Raw genomic sequence first — 21,460 nt, 5'->3', positions numbered from 1 at the left:
ATCATTGTGAAATCACAGATTTTTCATAAGTGCTACACTAACAACACTGTAGTGGTATTTTCCAGCATTGTCTTCTGCATAACAGCTGATGAACACCACGCCATTCATAGTATTGGGCTCGTCCGGGATTTGAACCCAGGACCTCTCGCACCCTAAGCGAGAATCATACCCCTAGACCAACGAGCCACATTTTATGTAAATTTTGCCATAATTTTTCTTCGGCTTGTTACCTGTGATTTGTTTTTTTCAAAATGATTTTGCATCCTAATTAAGTAAACACGTGTATAACTATAAGTTAGGTAGAACCTGAAACAGTTTGGTACAGAAAGTAGATGCACAAGCTGAGTGTCATCTAGTTCCATTATATTTGAGAGAAGGCAGACATCTCCATAACTAATACCTCCAACACTTGGTAGGGTCTTTTGCATGTGACTTAATGAACACCACATCATCTTAAGTTAACAGTTATGGGCTCGTCCGGGATTTGAACCCGGGACCTCTCACACCCGAAGCGAGAATCATACCTCTAGACCAACGAGCCACATTTTTTAAGAATTTTGCCATCATTTTTCATCAGCTTGTTTACTGTGATTTTTATTTTTATTTAATTTTTTTTTGCATCCTAAATACGTAAACAGGTGTATTAGTATGAGTAAGGTAGAACCTGGAGCAGTTTGGTAAAGAAAACAGTTCTAAGCTGAGTGTCATCTACTTCCATATTTGAGAGAAAGCAGACATCTCTATAGCTGATATCTCCAACACTTGGTAACTCAAACCAAAACAATCTAGACTGATAAATAAACCAACACGTAAAAAGAACAATGTGGGTTTTTGATTTTGGCATTAACTGTCCCTTTAACCTGTGATTTGATGACATCACTTGTGATGTCATCAAATCACAGGTTTTCCCGAAGTGCTACACTGAAATTACTATTAGTATTTGCCAGCAAAGGTCTTCTGCATAACATGATGAATATCACATTATTCAAACCAAACAGTTGTGGGCTCATCCGGGAATATTTGCACCCAAAGCGAGAATCATACCCCTAGACCAGCAAGCCACATTTTCTGTTATCATTGCCATCATTTTTCTTTGGCTAGTTTAGTGTAATTTGTTGTTTTCAAATTGGTGGAGACATCTCTATAGCAGATATCTCCAAGACTTGGTAATTCACAATTTAACAATCTAGACTGATAAATAAAACTAGGAGGTAAGAGGAGGGGGCGAACTGTCCCTTTAACCTTTGAAGAGATGAGTAAACTCTGATTCTATCAAATAACGTCATTGTGAAATCACAAATTTTTTAGAAGTGCTACACTATCAACGCTGTAGTGGTAATTTTTTTTAGCAAATGTTTTCTGCATGACAGCTGATGAACACAATATCAGTCAAAGTAAACAGTTGTGGGCTCGTCCGGGATTTGAACCCGGGACCTCTCGCACCCAAAGCGAGAATCATACCCCTAGACCAACGAGCCATATCTTTCCATATTTTTGCCATAATTTTTGTTTGGGTTGTTCACTGTGATTTGTTGTTTTCAAAATGATTTAGCATGGTTTAAAATGGTGTGTTGATATAACTTAAGTCATTATTTCACTTTCATTATTGATTTTAGCTTCATATCAGAATTTGGTTCACTTATAAAACCCATAGACTATCTCTACTGGACATGCACACTCTCGATTTACAATGAGCTTTATTGTGTAAGTGAAAACATGATGATGAGCATTAGACTTCAGGGCTGTTTAATACAAAGGTAAAATAATGGGCAAGTCTGAGACTGTTATCATCAGAATTTGTTTTCATATCACAATGAAAAAAGGCTCATATCTGAAACACCTAACCCTCCATCAGGCTTCTCATACACTAGGCTATATAAACATAATTTAGCTGCCCTGTTGTTTCTTCATGCAAACCAATGGTAGGACGATGCACACGGCCTGCACACCTGACTTTATTCTCTGACACCCCGTCGCTTTCTCTCAACTAACTACCAACTCCAAGGCTGGATCGCATCCTTGAATCATCCTCTCCAGCTGTCCTGACTGGGCGGGGTGAGCGCATGTGCCATCCTGGCTCCTATGGCAACCCGATAGATTAGCTCCATCAATATTCACGTTATTAGAAAGCGGGGAGGCTGATGGATCAGTGATGTCAGCGCTGTGTGGACGCCGGTGCCGGCTGCCCGCCTGCATGCGTGTCATCACCTTGCACTGACAGAGAGCTCAGATATTTTGGGGAGGTGGAGATCATGCTTTGTCATTGAGGAGCTCAGCAGCTCGTTCTCCCACTCCGACACGTCCGACGTTCAGCATGCTGCATCCTGATGCGCTCTCGTCTGCACGCTGTGGGGTTACCTGGATTTACACGCATTTCCCGTGTACCTCTTTTACATGACCGTCGGATCGAAGAGGCCACGTATTGTTGATGCATCTCAATGTTTGAACCGGGGGAAGAGAGGCACGTCCCAAGTGTCAAATAAGATACAACCTGTCCTGCGGATGCGCCGTCACTGTTTTGCCTCCAGTGGCCCCCCAAGTGTATGAGATTCATGATTCATCCCTCTGTTTTCACGGGCTATCCTTAGAGCGCATCTCTTCTGCTTCTTCAAAATGGAAAGATTTCAGTCTTCCATGCGCAAACGGCTCTACAGCTTGCCGCAAAACATTGGGCAAAAACCCTTCGTGATTGACGAGGGAGACAACGGCGACAAGGACACAAAGAGGAAAAGTATTCGGCTAAAACATTTGTCCTCTCCGTCTCCTGCAAGCAGTTGCAGGAGCATTGAGGAGGCCAGGAGTGAAGACTTGGACAGGGACGTCACTGTGAAGACCAACTTGAACGGGGACTGTCGCTTATTTAGGGGTAGCATCTCTTCCATCACCGGGCGGCATCCTCCCGGGTCAGACCCAGCGGAGCAGCGGCGCCTCATCCCCGAGGCTGGTGTCAGCGAGAGTTACCCCGGTGAGCACGGCCCCGGGGCCCAGCAGCGGGCAACGGGTGGTGTGAGTGGCGCAGCCGGGCAGGCGACAATGTTTGACCAGTCAAGTTTTATCAAGTTGGAGGGCACCGAGCAGATCATACCTGAGGACGACCGGCTGTACCAAGCCGGCTTCATGCACCGGCAGTTTGGGGCGATGCTCCAGCCGGGAGTCAACAAGTTCTCCCTGCGGATGTTGGGGAGTGAGAGGGCCGTGGAGCATGAGAGGGAGCGAGTGAAGTCTGCTGGCTTCTGGATAATCCACCCGTACAGTGATTTTAGGTAATTTGTGTGCAGAAAACCTTTTCTTTGCAAGCAGTGGTGTCTTACAACAAAAGTGCAGCAGTGATCCTGTCACACATTTTCAGCTTGTTTGGTCGACAAATGCAGAAAAACTCATCATTTTAGAGCAGAATAATCTTAATGGAGCACAAAAATGCCTTTAAATATGAGTATGCCTTTAAATATGATGTGGTCACTATAAAGTTAGCAGCCTATCATAGACACACACTAATCCCCTATGTGCCATGATGAGTGTTTCTTCTTTGATCACTTTGATGATATCATGATAAAATGATCATCAGGAGCCTTTGCAGAATAAAAATCCATGCACACCTTTCTCAAAATGATCATTTTCTAAAGACTTAACCACTCCTACTGTGCAGGCCAGTCTCACAGGAAAACATCTGATCTATGTAAAGGATTTGACTTGCATCCAAAATCCTCTTATACGCACAATGGCAGCTAAATTATATCATACATATAGGATATAAGTCCCTCTTTTGTTTGGCCAAGACAAGTCAGTGTGTACTACATGGTTTCATTCACACAGGAACATTGCAGCTAATCTAAGCCACCAACTCACTGCACACAGACATCTATAAATTAAATCTGTGCACCAAACTAAGGCAGTCTGTATTTCCCTAATTTACCATCCACGCCGTGCGATGCATAGCTACATGCATGCTCTACATTTCCTCGCACGCTGCATGCAAACCAGCATTCTGTTCATCACCGCCATCATGGGATTTTCATGACATTTAACCTTGAGGCTCACTGTCATCATATTTTCACCAGCCAGTTGTACGCCGATGTGTGTCACTGCAGGGTTTTTTTTCCACTCATCTGAATTACACTTTTTTTTTTTTTATCATTTAGCGAGGGCAATGGATTACAGAGAGTGCAGCAGGGGCTTGGAAATGGGGTAATCAAAATAGGGTAACATGACCATTCGAGATATTAGAAGATATTAGAAGCACACATCAGTGGAGATTATTACAGTACAATTAGTCTAATGGAGCAGAGATGGTGTGGACGGGGAGGGGACACACCACAAAACGCTGCACACGCACACACACACACACACAGAAAGAGAGATTGAAATGAAAAAAGGGATGTTGTGAGGAATCAGGACACCCAGCTGTTAACTCTGTGTATGAGGTATGAGGTGTCATCACTTCATGGTCTGTGTGGGTCACACTTTCAGGAGCATGGTTAAGTTGGACACTTCATCCTGCAGATCTGATTTTAAGTTGTAAACCTTTGCACCATTTAAGACCGTTTGGGTCCTCGTGGCTTGTGAGACACTGTTGAATCCAATCCTGCACACAGTTAACTTCCCTCACTTCATATACTGTGTACTGTGTGTTCCCATGACCACTGTGCATCAGCTGAGCACAGTGTAACCCTCTGCTTGTACCTTTTATATACACAGTCCCTGTGTTGTTTATAGCATAAGTAACTGCTGTCTTTTATTAAAGCTGTCCGTGGACACAGGAGCAGACATACCGAACTGGCACGCTGAGTAAATATGGTTAATATGATTGCTGGTGGGCCTGAGCCACAGTACAGGTGTGTGTTAAGCCACTGAGCTGCATGCAGGCTGTTGTGCTTCAGCTGCGCTCTGGCAGCAAGAGATAAGTATCTCTAGTACAAATGTGATCCCTTTTTCAGCTGTCCTGATTGATCTAAGCTCCTTTCACCATTTTAAGCCTTTTTGTGTTCACTTTGCTTGTAACTCCCCTCTCTTTGTGCTCTCATGCTCTTTAACGTGGTTGCACTCTGACCCAAATAGTGCAAGATTCCTTTCTGGACCAGTTGAGCTCCAGAAACCTCACAACTGTTAGCTTTTTTTGTGTGTGTGTGGTAACAGATTACACTAGCAACTTGTCTGATCTTTGTGGCCCGAATGCTGCATGCACAGTCAGCTGATGAGCAAACTAGATGGTCTGCAGGGGCAGTAATGCACTGTCCCCTGCAGACCTTTTTTTTTTTTTTTTTTTTGGTCCAGCTGTTCCAGGGTTCTGCAGCATGGTGACGTGTGCAGAGCAGTAATGCTAACTACTCAACATCTGGCTGATGGGAGCTGACTTCTGGAGATGACATGGATTCCCAGGAGATAACGGTGGATTTAGCTAGAGAGGGGAAGTGCAATTAGGACCAGTGTGTCACCGCAGAGGCGAACGGGCAGATGAAGAGAGGAATGCAAATGCTTTGTTTGGCAGAGAACAACAGAAAGCTGATTAGAGCAAATGGTCACCATGTCCTCGTTGGTTTTGAGATGTTCTCCTGTGAAGGTTTGGCGTTAACTCTAAAATCTGGGTTTATAGGTTGTGGTGTGCCCTGGTCACCTCTCTGGTTTTGATCGCCTCTTTCCTGGACTCTCATTTGAGCCCAGAGTACGTAACAGGAACACAATTTAGCTGCCTATCCCTTTGAGCTGTTTCTTTATGGATTTTGTTTCTCAGTTTTGAATCATACCTGTTGACAAGACACTGAGAGGTCTGCGTTCACTGCACCAAACTCATACAGCGTGGTCCCTGTATGCTGCCTCACATGCTGCTTAATTATCCTCAAGTGGTGTAATGCATGCGCCCTCGCAGGTCTACCCCCCCGACACTCACCCCTACCCACCAGCAGTTTCTGCTGGCCCTGCAGGTGTGTCAGGCTCCTGTTGGATCAATGAGTGATTAATTATGTCTCTGACATGGATCGGACATGCAGTCACATCCGTGCATGCGTCACATACACACTTAAGATGGTAATTGGTAAACAAACACTCTCGGTATCTTGGCTGGCCATTGTGTGGCTGAGCTATACGTTGCTGTATGTTTCCTGTGATTCATAAACGGCTCTTTTATTCATCAGCTGTGGCAATCAGAATTAAAAAGCAGTCTTACAAATCAGGGGAATAAGAACAATATTAAATGTCAGGATAGTAAACAGAGCAAAGGCGTAGAGTGGCGTAGTTGTGGGGTACGTAGGGGACATGTCACCCTCAATATGGCAGCGTGTAACCTTAAAAGCAATGGTTGCCATGTGCCATAAAACGGAAAGAAGATGAGTGATTATGCAGGGTTGTTGCAGGAAATACCATGATCTCTCCGCAACAAACAGGTGCATAAAAAATCACCAGGATACAGGCAATGAAATGTTGGACACTCAAAATTTTACGGGTGAGGACCCCTCTACCCTCTCGCTAAATATGTGTCCTCCCAAACGATGAAAGAAAAATCTAAGCCCCTGAAACAGAGTAATTGACACAGCTAGATTTGGTGTCAGATAACACAACTCGTTTACATTTAGCTGTTGGCAAGTATTTGTTAATGAAGCTATGAATTTTAATGAAAATGTTTTGAGATTCAATTGAACGACTTCACTGTAAACAAAACTAAATGCAATTATAGATGAAACTGAGCACGCTGCTGCTGACACTTGAGGATTTAGTTGTTTTCGAAAATCAATATTTCCTCATGAGCAATTCAGATGGATTCCAATAACCCATTTTTCTCTCCGTCTCCATGGCCAGGAGCCCAGCGTTGAACCGAATGAGGCTGTTCTCTAGGATCAACTCATTTCTTGCTTTTTTAGTGTTTATTCTCAATTTGTTTGAATTGTTTCTGCTTTGAGTTGAAGTGATAAGACTGCCAGTTGCACAGAGATTAATTTCTATTTGAAGTTCCAACACATCCAGAGTTGCTTTGAGTTTGCAGCAGATATTCAGCACTCACAGAGAAACACACTCAGACTCTGGAGTTTAAAGTCTCCTGTGTGAACTGAAGAGCAGCCATTGATAAAAATGGTGTCTGTTCCCGTGTCTCTAAAGTTCTTTGTAAAGCAACAGCAAACAGACCAAAGAGTTCAAACTGCTGATACTCAGCACTCCTCCTGGAGCTGCAATTATCTTCATATTGATTAATCTGCTGATTATTGATCTTGTTTTTTTTCACCTGCATTTGTATTGAGTTTTCACAGATAAATCAGCAGTACAAACACATCAACACAGAAATAACACAGTGCGATACACAAACCAAATTAAAATACACGGTAACAATATATGGGTGTCTGGGACGGTTTCGATATAAGTATCTTCAAGTCAGGCATTCTTTTAGTTGGTGTCACGTCTCATGTAAATGTTCAATTTTTCCCAGTTCTTTTTAAATATATTCTCTTAATCTCCCAAAATTTATGTCAACTTTTCCATCACTAAAATTTCTTGGACAGTTTCCTTGTGTTGGGGGGGTTCTTTGTGCCAGTGTCTGGTAATAGCTTTCTGACTTGCTGAAAGCAAGACTTTAGTCAAGTAAATATCTTTTCTCATCACCACACCTTTAATGTTCCCGAGATCAGTCAGAAGGCAGGTATTTGGGATTTCATATCCCAAAACATTTTGTTGCTGTGTAATTAGCTGCTTGCTTTTTATTTTGAGTGCTGTGAAAAAGCGGGTTAAATTCCCCCCAGTATTCCCCCCACACTAGTGTGTTTGTGGCTGTACATTGTGTCTCACACATTTGATACCAGTCTTTGTCTGTTATTTAGATTATTGATTATTTTAGCTTAGTTTAGTTTATTTGTGCCTACACGTGCATAGAAAAGGGCATCGTGCAGGAGAGGTTAGAAGCCAAAAATGGCCCATAAGCATACCTCTCCTATTAAATAATAAATATCATACTTTAGAAAGAAAAACAATTCAAAGATTGCAGAAGTTAACTTTAAACACTAAGCAGTTATACAAAATTGATAGAACTGCACAAATTACAATAGTTTATCTATAAAAGTTGAGATGTGTTACAAAGGAATCAATGAAGTGTTGTAAATCTGTGAGTGCTTTTCAGATGTTTGTTGAATAACGATAATGTAGATGTTGATTGTAGTGATAGCAGTAGGTTGTTCCAAAGAGATGGTCCTCTGTATTTAAATAAATATCAGATGAAGGGAAGTTCGACAATATGGAAGATAAAAATTCTTGGAGTGTCTTTTGGAGTATGAATGAATGTCTAAGGAAGACTTTAAAATTTCTGGACATACATATAAATACACAAGTCTGGTATATGCTCACATTAAAAATTGATAGAAGTTCATATTTTCTACGATACAATACGATACGATACAATACGGTACGATATGATACGATACGATACGATACAATATACTTTGTTGTCCCTGGAGGAAAAGTATTGCTTCCTTATAATAGTAGTCAGTAATATACAATAATAGTCCTCTAAAGAGAGGAGCAGATTAGTGGCATCTTTAAGCAAAGTTTAGCAAAGTTCTTTTGAATAAAGAAATCTTACTGAGATTATTTTGTCCATAAAATGTACACAAAGTGTGAAAAATGGCCATTATAATGTCCCCAAGGCCGATGTTTTAGACCAAAAAAATCAAATATATTCACTTTACCATCACATATGTCAAAGAAAAGAAGTAAATCCTCATATTTTAGAAGTTGGAAAAGGCAAATGTCTGTTGCTCTAATCTCTCATAAAGCCAAAGAAAAGTCAAAACAACCCACACACACAAAAACATTACTTATTCATCCTCATATAAAAACACCCAACTCATTCATCCTGTCAGAGGTGTGAGAAAAGTTTCTGATGATTCATCTAAAGACCTGAATGACTTTGGCCTGCTGTTTCCTGCAACATGAGTTATGTTTCTGGCTGTGTGTTTCAGGTTCTACTGGGATCTGACCATGCTGCTGCTGATGGTGGGAAACCTCATCATCATCCCCGTCGGCATCACCTTCTTCAAGGACGAGAACACGCCTCCCTGGATCGTCTTCAATGTGGTCTCAGACACCTTCTTCCTCATGGACCTGGTTCTCAATTTCCGCACGGGCATCGTCAAGGAGGACAACACGGAGATCATCTTGGACCCGCAGCAGATCAAGATCAAGTACCTGAAGACCTGGTTCGTGGTGGATTTCATCTCCTCCATACCTGTGGACTACATTTTTCTCATCGTCGAGACACGCATCAACTCGGACTTTTACAAGACGGCACGAGCCCTGAGGATCGTCCGGTTCACCAAGATCCTCAGTCTGCTGCGGCTGCTGCGGCTCTCCAGACTCATTCGCTACATCCACCAGTGGGAAGAGGTAGATCCTGCAGGGACGGGCTCTTTGGATCTCCATAAAAGACTTCACACTCACTAATAGAGATGCAACAGTTAGCCAATTACATGACAGTTCCTCAACAAATCAGGAGCAGTTTTGATCATCGTCTTAGCCACTTTTAAGAATAAATGCCCAAAATTCTTAGCTGACATCATTATAAATATAAATTTTTTCGGTCTTTGAAAACAGTAAATTGAATATCTTTGGGTTTTGAATGGCTGATTGTGCAAAGCAAGTAATTGAAAGACACCATCTTGCTCTGACATCATTTGATGGGCATTTCACAAAACAAATAGACGATCAAAAATTTCAAATAATCAAAATATAGTGAGCTTTCCCTCATATCTTTTAACCATTTTTGTTCATTCAGACAAAATGCATGATACTCCTTATTGTAAAAAACAACATGAGTTAATTCGCTGTTGCCCCTCTGAGACTCGCACACAAACAGCTGCCTTAATAACAGATATTCTCCTGCATTATTTTATTTCTATAATTCCAACTGAGGCTGTTCTCCCCATAGGCCATTAATGTTGCTTGCAGATGGTTACGCAACACTGAATCAGCCTCTGGCGGTCTATAGAAGATTAAGTACAGTGTGGTCTGGTATAGGACCCCTGTGTCTGTTGGCCCACAAAGCACCTATTGTATGTTCTCAAATCCACTGGTTGCATGCGAGAGAATTGATCTCTCATAGATGTATGCACAGAGAGATGTGTGTACAGTTGTTTCAGTTTTATTAATGCTGATAATCTGCGGCACACAGGTTTTCCATATGACCTACGACTTGGCCAGCGCCATGGTGCGCATCATGAACCTGATCGGGATGATGCTGCTGCTGTGTCACTGGGATGGCTGTCTGCAGTTCCTGGTTCCCATGCTGCAGGACTTCCCTCCTGACTGCTGGGTCACGAGAAACAAGATGGTGGTAAGTGGTCGTACTCTGGGTGCTGCATGAAAACAAATTTTTCTGAAGTCTGAACCGTTTTAGTTTTTTCACGAGAGATTTTCTGTATTTCTTTTGTCGTTGTTTCTGTGCTTCTTTCGCTGGTTTGAAGCAGGTGGGTCTGAGCTGGAAAGGATGATGCCAAATACTTCCAAGCATCAATCATAATTCGGCAAAATTTGAATCAAAATCTCACCCACACAGTCCTGATAAAGCTGAATAACTGAATTTTTAAATATCAAACTCTCAGTAATATTTAAAGGGCACCTCTTGTGTTCATTTTCAGGTTCATTCTTGGATTGAAGATTTCTACTAGAACATCTTTTCATGCTTTAATTCTCAAAAAACACTTTATTTTCCTCATACTGTCTGCTATGGAACTCCCGTATTCACCCTCTGTCAAAAATCTGCCATTTTAGCACCGGCCTTTTTCAACCCCCTCCTCAAAAAGCTCAGTCTGCTCCGATTGGTCAGTGTATCTGAGTCTTCTGCTGCCGCACTCTCTGCACCATTACTGCAACCAGGGAAATGACTATAACATAATAGCAGCAATTTAAAAAAAAAAAAAAAAAAAAAGGAAATCACCAAAAAAAAGCTTCTAAAACAAAATCTTCAAAATGTTCCAGGAGAAACAACTAATCCAAAATCCAGGAGAAAATAAAAACATCAGCAACCAAGTTTACATGTTTCTCTGACGTTAGCGAGTGGCTACATGTAGCATTGTAGAATTGGTAACGTAAACAATTGCAGTATTGTACCTGGAGCAGATGACCACATAAAGACATCTGTCGGAAAAAAAAATGCTGGAAACAGAATATTCAGAACGGTCTGAAGCAATGACTATACATAAAGATGGACAACACGTCTCCACTTCCTCCCACTGTTCAAAAACGAAGCCAAAATATCACAAATATTGCCACTGCCATTTATCGCTGGTGACGTAATTTGGAGCCAGAGTCTGTGCTGTAGTGATCTCCACGGCATCGGGTCTAACCAATCACGAGAAGCACCATTGATCACAAATGCATGAACTGGCACACAGCTTTCAATCATGACGTCAAGCTTCCTTTTTTTATAGCATTACAACCAAACTTATTAGAGAAACCAGCACTTGCACACACATCAGCAGGATGAGAACTACCTAAAGCGACAAAAAACATCTTTAGGAAAATTTATTTGACATGTATTTTGAGTTTTTAGTTTGGCATCCCATCCACTAAGATAAAGGGGGTGGAGTTTATGTCCTGTACTGCAGCCAGCCACCAGGAGGTGATCATGATGTTTTGGCTTCATTTTTGGGGAGCTGTCATGTTAGGATTACTTTTTCATATGTTCAACACATTATTTGACTCTTTTACCACATTTAATATGAAGATCCAGGACTGTAACATTTTATATATGACAGAAAGTAAGAAAAAGTTTAATAGGTCCCCTTTAAGGGTGTTTGTCTTTTTTCTTTTTCATACTTTAACATGCATATCTAGTCATGGATTTTTAATAATATAGAGAAATACTTCAGATTTGAAACCCAGTTTTTGGAGCCATAAAACCACAAAATAATCATGCAGTGATTTTAACAAGTAAATGATAATGTTAGTTTGGGTTTTTTTAAGGCAAAAATACCAAACATTCACTGGTTTCAGCCTCTCAGATGTGAGGATTTGAATAGTTTATTTGTTGTATATGATAGTAAACTGATATATTATAGCCCTAACAATTCAGTTGATTAATTGAGAAAATAATCAGCAGATTAATGGATAATTAATATAATCATTAATTGCAACCCTAATTATATTGAAGTACTTACATAGCCAAGCATTATTAATTACTGATACAGAGTATATTGATAGTAGTAAGTGGTAACTGAAATAGACTTACACCCAAAAATAAACCAGGACAGTAATGTCAGGGGAAAAGTCAGCCCACGTGTTATAAGATGATGTTTTCTGACAGGCCGAGGCCCTCAGGTGGGCGATTCAAGGCCAACAAACCTGGAAAATAACGGCGTCATCAGCTGCAGTCTTGATCTGAAACTGTGAATCGTTCTCGAAGATGTGCTGCAGCATTAATGTAGCAGTGATAAACTTTCTCTTTCCTCCTCTTCGTCTCTTATAGAACGACACATGGGGTCAGCAGTACTCCTACGCCCTGTTCAAGGCCATGAGTCACATGCTGTGCATCGGGTATGGCCTATACCCCCCCATCGGCATGGCTGACGTGTGGCTCACCATCCTCAGCATGATTGTGGGCGCTACCTGCTTTGCTATGTTTGTGGGGCATGCGACTGCACTCATTCAGTCTCTGGACTCCTCCAGGAGGCAGTACCAAGAAAAGGTGGGCGTTTGTTCTCTGCAGGGCTGACTTCTCTCAGCAAAGCTACTTTCTTTAGTTTTAGAAATCAGTGATGGAAGAGCATTTACACAAAAACTGTACCCAAGTAGTATTTTCATTTTATGATTTTTAAACTTATACTCAACTACATCTATTTAAGATTTTAAGTTACTTTTGAGGTTACAATTTTATCAGCAAAACTAGGGCGACAAAATATGCAAAAAACATACCAGTGCGATTATTTTGACAGGTACCACGATTGCCGTATGAGTTGTGATTTAGGTAGAAATGGTAAGCTTTGCATTTCATTTTCACAGAGAAAAAGCTTTTGAAAATGACAATAATGTGATTTTTGCTCAGGTATACACAAAACAAGCATGTTCTCTTATGTCTGGACTATGATTTATATGCCAGGGCATCTCTGTAACACCACAGTGATTAATTTATAATAACAGCTCCTTAAATTTGGTTATTGCACGTGGTCTACTTGTTTTTTCAACAATATTTTAATATTTATTTAATCGTGCAGTCCTATACAAAACATTAGATCAGTCTATATAATCTGATGCGTTATTATAAACAGTCAGTATTGATAATTCAGTAATATAATATATAATAAAATGACACTTATAAGAGCTGTTTTTCTGCATAATGAGTACTTTAGTTTTAATAATTTAAGCACAATTACCTGATGATACTAATGCACTTTTACTATTGTGAGTAAGATTTTCAGTGCAGGAGTTCAACTTCTAAGTAACTTTGTAACTTTTATCTATTTATTAATTTATTTTGTGCTATTTTTTATTTTTTGTCCATTGTCGTGTTGCTGCTTTTAGTCAAAGGTCCAGTGTGTAGGATTTAGGGGGATATATTGGCACAAATAAACATAAAATTATAAGTATGTTTTCTTTAGTGTATAATGCCTAAAAATAAGAATCATTGTGTTTTTGTGACCGTTTGTCTACATAGTGAGCGGGTCCTCGTCCACAGAGATCACCATGTTGCACTGCCATATTTCAACAGTAGCCCAGAATGACAAACCAAACACTGTCTCTAGAAAGAGCCATCCCCTTTTTTAAATTTTGATGTCAGTTACCGTAGTTAACAGTGCCTCCACGATGGAAGCTTTGGAAAAACACCAATTTTTTGAAGGTGAAACTGCTTCATTCAGTGATTTTCGTGGTTTAAATCATCTGGTCCGGTTGTTCTGGAGAGCAGGAGAACTCTGCAGATAATTTGGCTCCTGGTAAAAACCTCTTGTGTGACTGGATTTTAAGTTGTCAGAGAAAAATGGTGAACAAACATCAGCTGATGCCGGGTTAGCGTCTGTTGCAGAAACACAGATTTATGATGTAAAACTTCTTTATTCAGTATTTATACCGGTTTTAATCGCCTAGTTTGTTTGCTTTTAAGAGGAAGAGAACTCTGCGGATAATTCGGCTCCTGGTAAAAAACTCCCGAACAGTGAAAACTGAAGGAACTCTACCTGAATTTCAGATGGTTGCTATCTGCATTCCTCACAGCTAGATGTGACTAAATCCTACACACTGCTCCTTTAAATAAAGAATCTGATCTTATTCCACGACTGATCAGAATATAGCTTAAATGCTGATGATGCTGTTTGACATTTTGACAAAGTGTTTATGTGAAGACTTTACCCTCCTGTCATAAATCTTAAGGCACATAAGTGAGAAAATGCCCCACAGAGGGAGAATATTAATAGATCAAACAGGAGAGAGCAGCATAAAGACAAGATGTGTTGTGGATTATTAACACAGAAAACAGTAGAGACAGTGGTGAGGTGTAAAAAGCTAGTTAATAAAAGCAAAACAGAGCCTTACAGCAGGACGTAACGCACATACAGTAGAGTTGGTGCACGCACCATTCACGGTGCTCTGCTGCTAGAGTACACGGCTGAAGGACACAGTAGTTAATGTTATTAGCTGCAGCCTGCAGAGCACGACTGTATTTGTCAGATGGGACAGAGGCACAGCGCTGCTCTGTGGGCAGGTTTCACAGATGGCCTGACAGTTGACTGTTAACATAATGAGACACATTATAGTCCACCTCTGAGCCAACACATCAATCACTTTAATATATTCATTTTGACATGACTTTGCATTTTCTCTCGCAGTTACATTACAGTTACACATATTTCTGTGGTGTTTGTTTGTTGTGAAATGAGTTTATAATTGTTACTGGTGTTGTTGTTACAGTATAAGCAGGTGGAGCAGTACATGTCCTTCCACAAGCTCCCCGCCGACATGCGCCAGAGGATCCACGACTACTATGAACACCGTTACCAGGGCAAGATGTTTGATGAGGAGAGCATCTTGGAGGAGCTGAATGAGCCACTGCGAGAGGTCACAAGTCATGTTGTTATTATTGCTGTTGTCCTGATAATAATACTGCTGAGTCATCATAATGTTCAACATCTATCACAATATTGGCAGCATTTTACTTTAATTCCTCCTATATAGCATTTATTAGCAGTATATAAACAGTCAATAAATGGTTTATGAGACACTATAATGCAGATGTCAGCAGATATAAGTGTTTACTAATGTGTTTGTCAACAACTTTAACTCCTGTTGGTGCCCATTAGTGGAGGCTGGTGTATAAACAGATAATCAGTGTTGTTATTATTCATAGTCATTTCAAAATGTCATCATATCTGCTGAAAACTACACTCTAAAAACCATTTATTGACTGTTTATATACTGCTGACACATACTGAATAAGAGGGTTAAAGTGTTTACAGAAATGCTTTAATGTATTTTATTTTATACGGTTCTCAGAGTTAATGACGTGAGCATCCTTGTCCTAAATGGTTCACAGTTAATTATTTATGCAATCTAATATGCCTCCCTTACTTTGCACGATAATGTTAATAGTGGTGTAATCTGATTAGTAATGGCGGGAGACTTTATGAGGACAGGGAACCTCATTAACAGAGCACTAAGCCGTTAACCGCCCTGCTTTTATAATGATTGAAATGTACACATGTAGTGACACTGATGCTGCGAAGGCTGAAATCTGAAACACTTTTTTTCTGTGTGTGTGTGTGTGTGTGTGTGTGTGTGTGTCTTGTGCAGGAGATCATCAACTTTAACTGTCGCAAACTGGTGGCCTCCATGCCGCTCTTCGCCAACGCTGATCCCAACTTTGTCACCTCCATGCTGACCAAGCTGCGCTTCGAGGTCTTCCAGCCGGGCGACTACATCATCAGAGAGGGAACCATCGGCAAGAAGATGTACTTCATCCAGCACGGCGTCGTCAGTGTCATCACCAAGAACAGCAATGACACCAAGCTGTCTGACGGCTCTTATTTTGGAGGTAGTGTCTGCACACGAGCTGCTGTGTGGCCCGCATGCTAATATCACTGGCACTGGGTCAGTTTGAATGTATGTGAAGGAGTGCTGATGGCATGATTTGTTTTGATTTATTTTGCTCTGGCACTCAGCAGATTAACTTCCCTGACTATTACAGCTGGGAAAAATTGTCGACATCATCTCCTTAAAAGGGCTCGGGACTAAGAGGAGCAAAAGCTTTGTGATCTTTGATTCCATCTGTGGGGGTTTTCCCTCTTTTGTTAACGCCATATTTAAAAGCTGAAATGCAGAACTTTGAATTTGTTGTCACCCTTGTTGCGTCGTCTCATTGTCAGTATCCAGCTGTGCAGAAATACGAAATGTCATCGTCAAATGTCAGCAAGGAAATATAAATATATAATTTACTTGCATTTGCAAATGAAGGCAGTGTGATCTGACATCCAAAGCAATACTCTAATGTTTAACCATACTTTTCTGATACAAAAACGATGTGGTGATTACTAAACATGATATGTTTTGGCTTAAAGCTACTCAGCTGAACGCACACAGATGTGAATGTGGTAAATGAGGACAGGAAATGTGTGTTTAAAAGAGAGAGGGAGAGCGTGTGAGTCTCTGTGTGTGTTTGTGTCTATATCCTCAATATGTCTGTCCTGAAAATATGTCTACTTTTTTTTTTTTTAATGGCGCATTATTTTATTTTTCTGATCTGGCACGACAGATGAGGTCAGGACAAACTGTAAGCTGCAGAAATTGCAGTAAGTGCTCCATCTGTGGGGTTCAGAGGCATCACTCTTTTCGTGTTTTATCGTCTCACACTGATAATACTATTTTTGCCTCCCCTTTTGTGAATGGATCTAAAAAGATATAAATGTGGCTGTAATGTATCACACAAGTGGGAAACCATCCTATGGCACTTCATATTAATTACCTGTTTTTATCCTTGATATTAATCTGATTTTCACTCAGCAGGACGTGTTTTAATATAACTGACACAAATAATTAACCTTTATTTCCTCCCCTGTCTTCTCTGCAGAGATCTGCCTGCTGACCCGAGGCAGGAGGACAGCGAGTGTGCGAGCAGATAACTACTGTCGGCTGTACTCTCTGTCGGTGGACAACTTCAATGAGGTGCTGGAGGAGTATCCCATGATGAGGAGGGCCTTTGAGACTGTGGCTCTCGACCGCCTGGACCGCATCGGTGAGTATTTTACCAAAAGATAACACCTGCATGTAGGAGCCAGTTTCATCTTTCACAGTGAAATATTATTTATTATTTATGTATCGATATCTTGCTTGTATTTATTCTCCCTATGTTACATTTAATGCTGGTCTATTATATTTTTTAACATTTCATTGATGGTACACTGAGAAACTACAGTGATTGTGGAGGCATCTGGTGACAGAACACATGATTTGAGGCGCACATTTAAACACAGGATCCAAGAAAGCCACTCCAACAATCTATTAATAGCAGTCCAGGATGAATTGATTGAATTGAATTGATTATTTCTTTTCAATACACAAAAATAAAATGCTCACTGACGTCACACAGTGGATTAAATATGATCAATGACGTAAATCAGGTCACTGTCATTCTCACATTAATGCATCCATATTCATTTAGAATCTTCTTCAGACAGGAATCTGCTATGAATACGTTACCAAACAATTCGTCTAACACTCAAAAAAAATCAATAAAATATTAACCTAATTAGACACAACTATAAATATGAATTGTGTCTGTATTTTGCTATCTGCAAGGGTTTGGAGGACTTCTTAAAATGGTTTTAAATGTATCACTGAAGGGGGAAGACCTAATTTTGTTTTTAACTGGGTCCATGGAATGGAGAGCAGTGACTGGTCACCAGGGGTCTCATTTATAAACATTGCGTATGCACAAAACGAGGCCTGAAAGAAGTGTATGCCACTTCCCGCACAAAAATTGCAATCTTTAGAACAGACCTGATGGGAGAAACTTTGACCCATGCTTACGAACATTTTGGAGATGGGAAATTGGCGACACAGATGGTGAGATGGAAGAATGAAATTCTTTTCGCGCACAACATTTTTGGCTTTTGTCCATACGTACATTTTTAGTATGGATCCTACGCAGTATGAGTATATACCAATATATCAATATCTTGTTGATATCCTGATATGAGACAGATTATATAGATTTGGGTATCGTTGTATTGTGAATATCTTTTCCTCGTTTTAAAGGCTGCATTATAGTAGAGCGTAATTTTCTGAACTCACCAGTCTGTTCTAGCTGATCTGTTATTTGCATTTATCCACTTAGTCATCAAATCCACATTACTGATGATTATTTATCAAAAATCTTTAGATATATATTTTGTGAAAGCACCAATTGTCAACCCTACAATATCACTGCAATATTGAGGTATTTGGTTAAAATACGTTGTGATATTAGATTTTCTCTATTTTCTTCTAGAGTTTTCAGTCTGTTCATCTCATGTCAGCCTGGTTTTGCAGAGTCTCTTTTATTGATAGTTGCCCAGCAGTCTATTTTTTAGGTGTTGCTGGACACAATAATCACAATTTTTCCAGAAAATGGAAATTCACCACCATCAACTTAATGTGATTTTTTTTCCCAATTCACTATGAAATCGTGAGGAGCTGCATAGTTTTCCAGCTTGTTGTCGACTTTAGGAGTTCACAGACAAACAGCACCATTTTTCAAGTGTTTTTATCAAGTTCATTCTTTACGAGGGATGGTGAATTAATAAACCCTTTTTGCTTTCATGTAGAGGAGAAGTTGTCTGAGCTGTGTGCGTAGAATAAAGAACTTTTACTCTGTTTTAGATTCCTTTCTGTCTTCAGTTTCAGCCACATTGTGCTGTAGCATAACACCTCACAAAACATGTTAACTGGTTGCTGCTTTATATATGTGTAAAAAAGAAAATGGCTTTATTTGCATTTTCTCAACAGGTAAGAGGAACTCTGTTCTTCAGAATAAAGTCCAGCATCACCAAAGTTCTGGCACATTAAACTTCCAAGAGACCGAGATCATCCAAAGAATAGTGCAGCATGATCGGGACATGGCCCAGTGTACGCAGCTGATCCAGACCAGCCCGCAGCCTCCCCCCGCGCCCCCATCACCCACCCCAGTCATCTGGGCCCCGCTGGTTCAGGCTCCGCTCCAGGCAGCTGCTGCCACCACCCCTCTGGCTCTGGCCTTAGCCCACCACTCCCAGCTGCCTCCCATCCTCTTCCACCATCCTCTGACATCTGGCCTCCTGAAGGATCCAATCAGCCATCCAAAGAAAGTCCATGTGGGAGCGAACACATCCAGCAGCTGTGGCTCAGGACCCGCTTCTCCTACCAGCTCCATTAGAGTCAGATCTGGGATTGAGACCTCCACACCGGCGTCCCTTAGGGCACAGCATTTCGCCGGTGGATCTGTGTCGCCCACCCTGACGACCCAGCCCGTCTTCACCAGCAGCCTGCAGCCTCTGACCCCTTTGCCCTCACACCAGCTCCCGCACCACCCTCCACACTCCGCCATGGCCTCAGTCTTCCCCATCAGCCAGGCTACAGTCTCCTACACCTGCTCTGCTCAGCTCCACCCTCAGCCCTTCCATGGTGCTATGACCACCCCGCCACACCCAATAGGTTTACTCCAGCAGGGGGTGCCAGGGAGGCTAGCCGGGAGATTCCCAGCCCCCTCTGCCTCCGCCATAAGCCCTCTGATCTCCAGCTCAGTCGGCCCCATACTAAGCCAGCTGCAGCAGTCCTCTCACGCCACTACGCAGCAGATGGGGTTCGGTCATGACAGAGCAGGCAGGACATCCAGTGGTCTGAACCTCCCACATTTTCCCTTCCTCACCAGCACTCAGTCCTCCAGTGGATTTATTCAGCCAGGGTCTGCAGTCGGAGGCCTCGGCGGGGCCACAGCCTCTCTGGCGCAGCAAAGCCTCGCAGGTCTCCAGTCTGTTTTCCTCCCACAGGTTCTCCCCGAGCACTCGGCCCTCGCCTCCCTGGCTCAGTATGGCTCCGCCGAGGCCTCGCCCTGCTACACGCCTCCAGTCCACAGTCCCAGCATACAGAGCCCTGTGAGGGGAAGGACAGTTTGCCACAGTGAGCTCCCCAGCACCCTTGGCTCTCGCAGCCCTCTAACCCCTCAGACCTCATGCCCTGCCAGGGTGGCCTGTACCCTCAAAGAGAGGGCCGAGTCTTCGGTGGATCTCTTTACCCAGGAAATAAAGACTATCTCAGGCTCTCACAGCTCTATACACCAGGAAAGGCCTTTGGCCATGAGCGGCCCCTCAGAGGGGGCAGCGGGGGTATCCAGCCCCTTCTCCTCCCCCATGGCTGTCAGTAAACCCTACAGCCCAATCCCGGGTCAAGTTGCTCCCGTCAGTCGGACGCATTCAGGTCCCGAACCTCAGAACCAGTCTGTTGGCGTTCAATCTCCCCTCGTTAGATCCCCCGCTAAGATGATAGAGACCGAACACAAACAGTCCAAACTTCCATCCAACTTGTGAGGTTCAGACACACCCTCCTTTAATGCCTGAACAAACAGGAGGTCGCCTCCTTCTTTGGCATTGTTTTAACCACTACTTTGTCAGATTTTACAGCAGGAGGGTGTGTTACTCTAATCAGATTGGTGGTTTCACTTTTTAATCAGATTGAATGGATAGGGGATAATAATGGACAATGATGGATACTTTTTTCTACAGGATATTGCATCTTTGAATATAGTAATAAAATCCAAAACCTATTGATGGGTATATATAGCACCTCATGAAAATATGAATTGTTCTATGTATTGTATTATAACCACACTCTGTGATTTGTTATAAGTATTTTGTTTTGTCCAGGCAATTTTGTGTAAACTTTTAGCTGCATCCGTTTAGTTGGAAATTTGTCCACAACTGTATCCAGTTATGATTGAAACCAAAAATTATTGTCCTTTTTTATGTCCTTTCCCATCACCGAGTGTGTCGTGTGAATGCAAGGTTTACCCCCTTAAGAGATTCGAGGAGAGACAGACTGTGCACTTTGCTCGTTTCAGAGATCACCTAATGGTTTGATGACGGCATGTCTTCCAAGATAGCGTTTCAGCAATATTGCACACCCAAATGGGTCACACAAATCAGATCACGCTCAAGAAAAAAAACCTGAAGTAATGAATGTAATGTGATGTTTGTCTGTCTGAGTGGGATTAATTTCTGAATGTGTTGAACTCGAGGGCGATGATGGTTTTCTGTAGAGTACTGGAGAGTGGAACCAGTTTCAGAGACACATTTTCACAACTGCTGCGGCGCGTGGCGAGGCGCGCCACTGATGCCAACTCGTTTGACAATAACTACGGTGCAGAACATTTGTTTGTGTGCCATCAGCACAGTATGCAATAATCTGTGTTTTTTTATGGGTATACAAAGGTACTGTGAATCGAAGCACTCGAGTGAGTGAGTGAGTGAGATTCTGTTTTTAGTTAGAACAGATTAAA

The 21,460-nt window shown here is 41.7% G+C and overlaps 1 protein-coding gene and 3 non-coding genes across 4 annotated transcripts; 1 reads left to right on the top strand and 3 right to left on the bottom strand.

Annotated features, from left to right (window-relative positions):
- Positions 1–114: 114 nt before the first annotated feature.
- On the bottom strand, positions 115–186 carry trnap-agg (transfer RNA proline (anticodon AGG)). Its single transcript has one exon. It is a non-coding gene; the product is annotated as a tRNA-Pro (tRNA).
- A 283-nt stretch (positions 187–469) lies between these two features.
- On the bottom strand, positions 470–541 carry trnap-ugg (transfer RNA proline (anticodon UGG)). Its single transcript has one exon. It is a non-coding gene; the product is annotated as a tRNA-Pro (tRNA).
- Positions 542–1,406: 865 nt separating this feature from the next.
- On the bottom strand, positions 1,407–1,478 carry trnap-ugg (transfer RNA proline (anticodon UGG)). Its single transcript has one exon. It is a non-coding gene; the product is annotated as a tRNA-Pro (tRNA).
- Positions 1,479–2,511: 1,033 nt separating this feature from the next.
- Positions 2,512–20,592, top strand: LOC117261935 (potassium/sodium hyperpolarization-activated cyclic nucleotide-gated channel 2). Its single transcript, XM_033634544.2, has 8 exons — positions 2,512–3,263; positions 8,934–9,357; positions 10,142–10,303; positions 12,437–12,655; positions 14,869–15,015; positions 15,748–15,988; positions 17,021–17,185; positions 18,937–20,592. Exons 1-8 carry the CDS (start codon positions 2,614–2,616, stop codon positions 20,490–20,492), a joined length of 3,564 nt encoding a protein of 1,187 aa, XP_033490435.1. The 5' UTR covers positions 2,512–2,613; the 3' UTR covers positions 20,493–20,592.
- Positions 20,593–21,460: the final 868 nt, after the last annotated feature.

Source organism: Epinephelus lanceolatus, chromosome 5, assembly GCF_041903045.1.
Source record: "Epinephelus lanceolatus isolate andai-2023 chromosome 5, ASM4190304v1, whole genome shotgun sequence".
NCBI classification, from domain to species: domain Eukaryota; kingdom Metazoa; phylum Chordata; class Actinopteri; order Perciformes; family Serranidae; genus Epinephelus; species Epinephelus lanceolatus.
Note: the sequence above shows the minus strand (reverse complement) of the source record. Positions and strands in the feature narration are given on the sequence as shown.

Bases quoted from the DNA above. Each gene is read 5' to 3' on its own strand.
- LOC117261935 (XM_033634544.2), top strand. From the start codon at position 2,614: ATGGAAAGATTTCAGTCTTCCATGCGCAAACGGCTCTACAGCTTGCCG. The intron at 3,264-8,933 runs GTAATTTGTGTG...TGTGTGTTTCAG, and splicing joins CACCCGTACAGTGATTTTAG to GTTCTACTGGGATCTGACCA. The intron at 9,358-10,141 runs GTAGATCCTGCA...TGCGGCACACAG, and splicing joins ACATCCACCAGTGGGAAGAG to GTTTTCCATATGACCTACGA.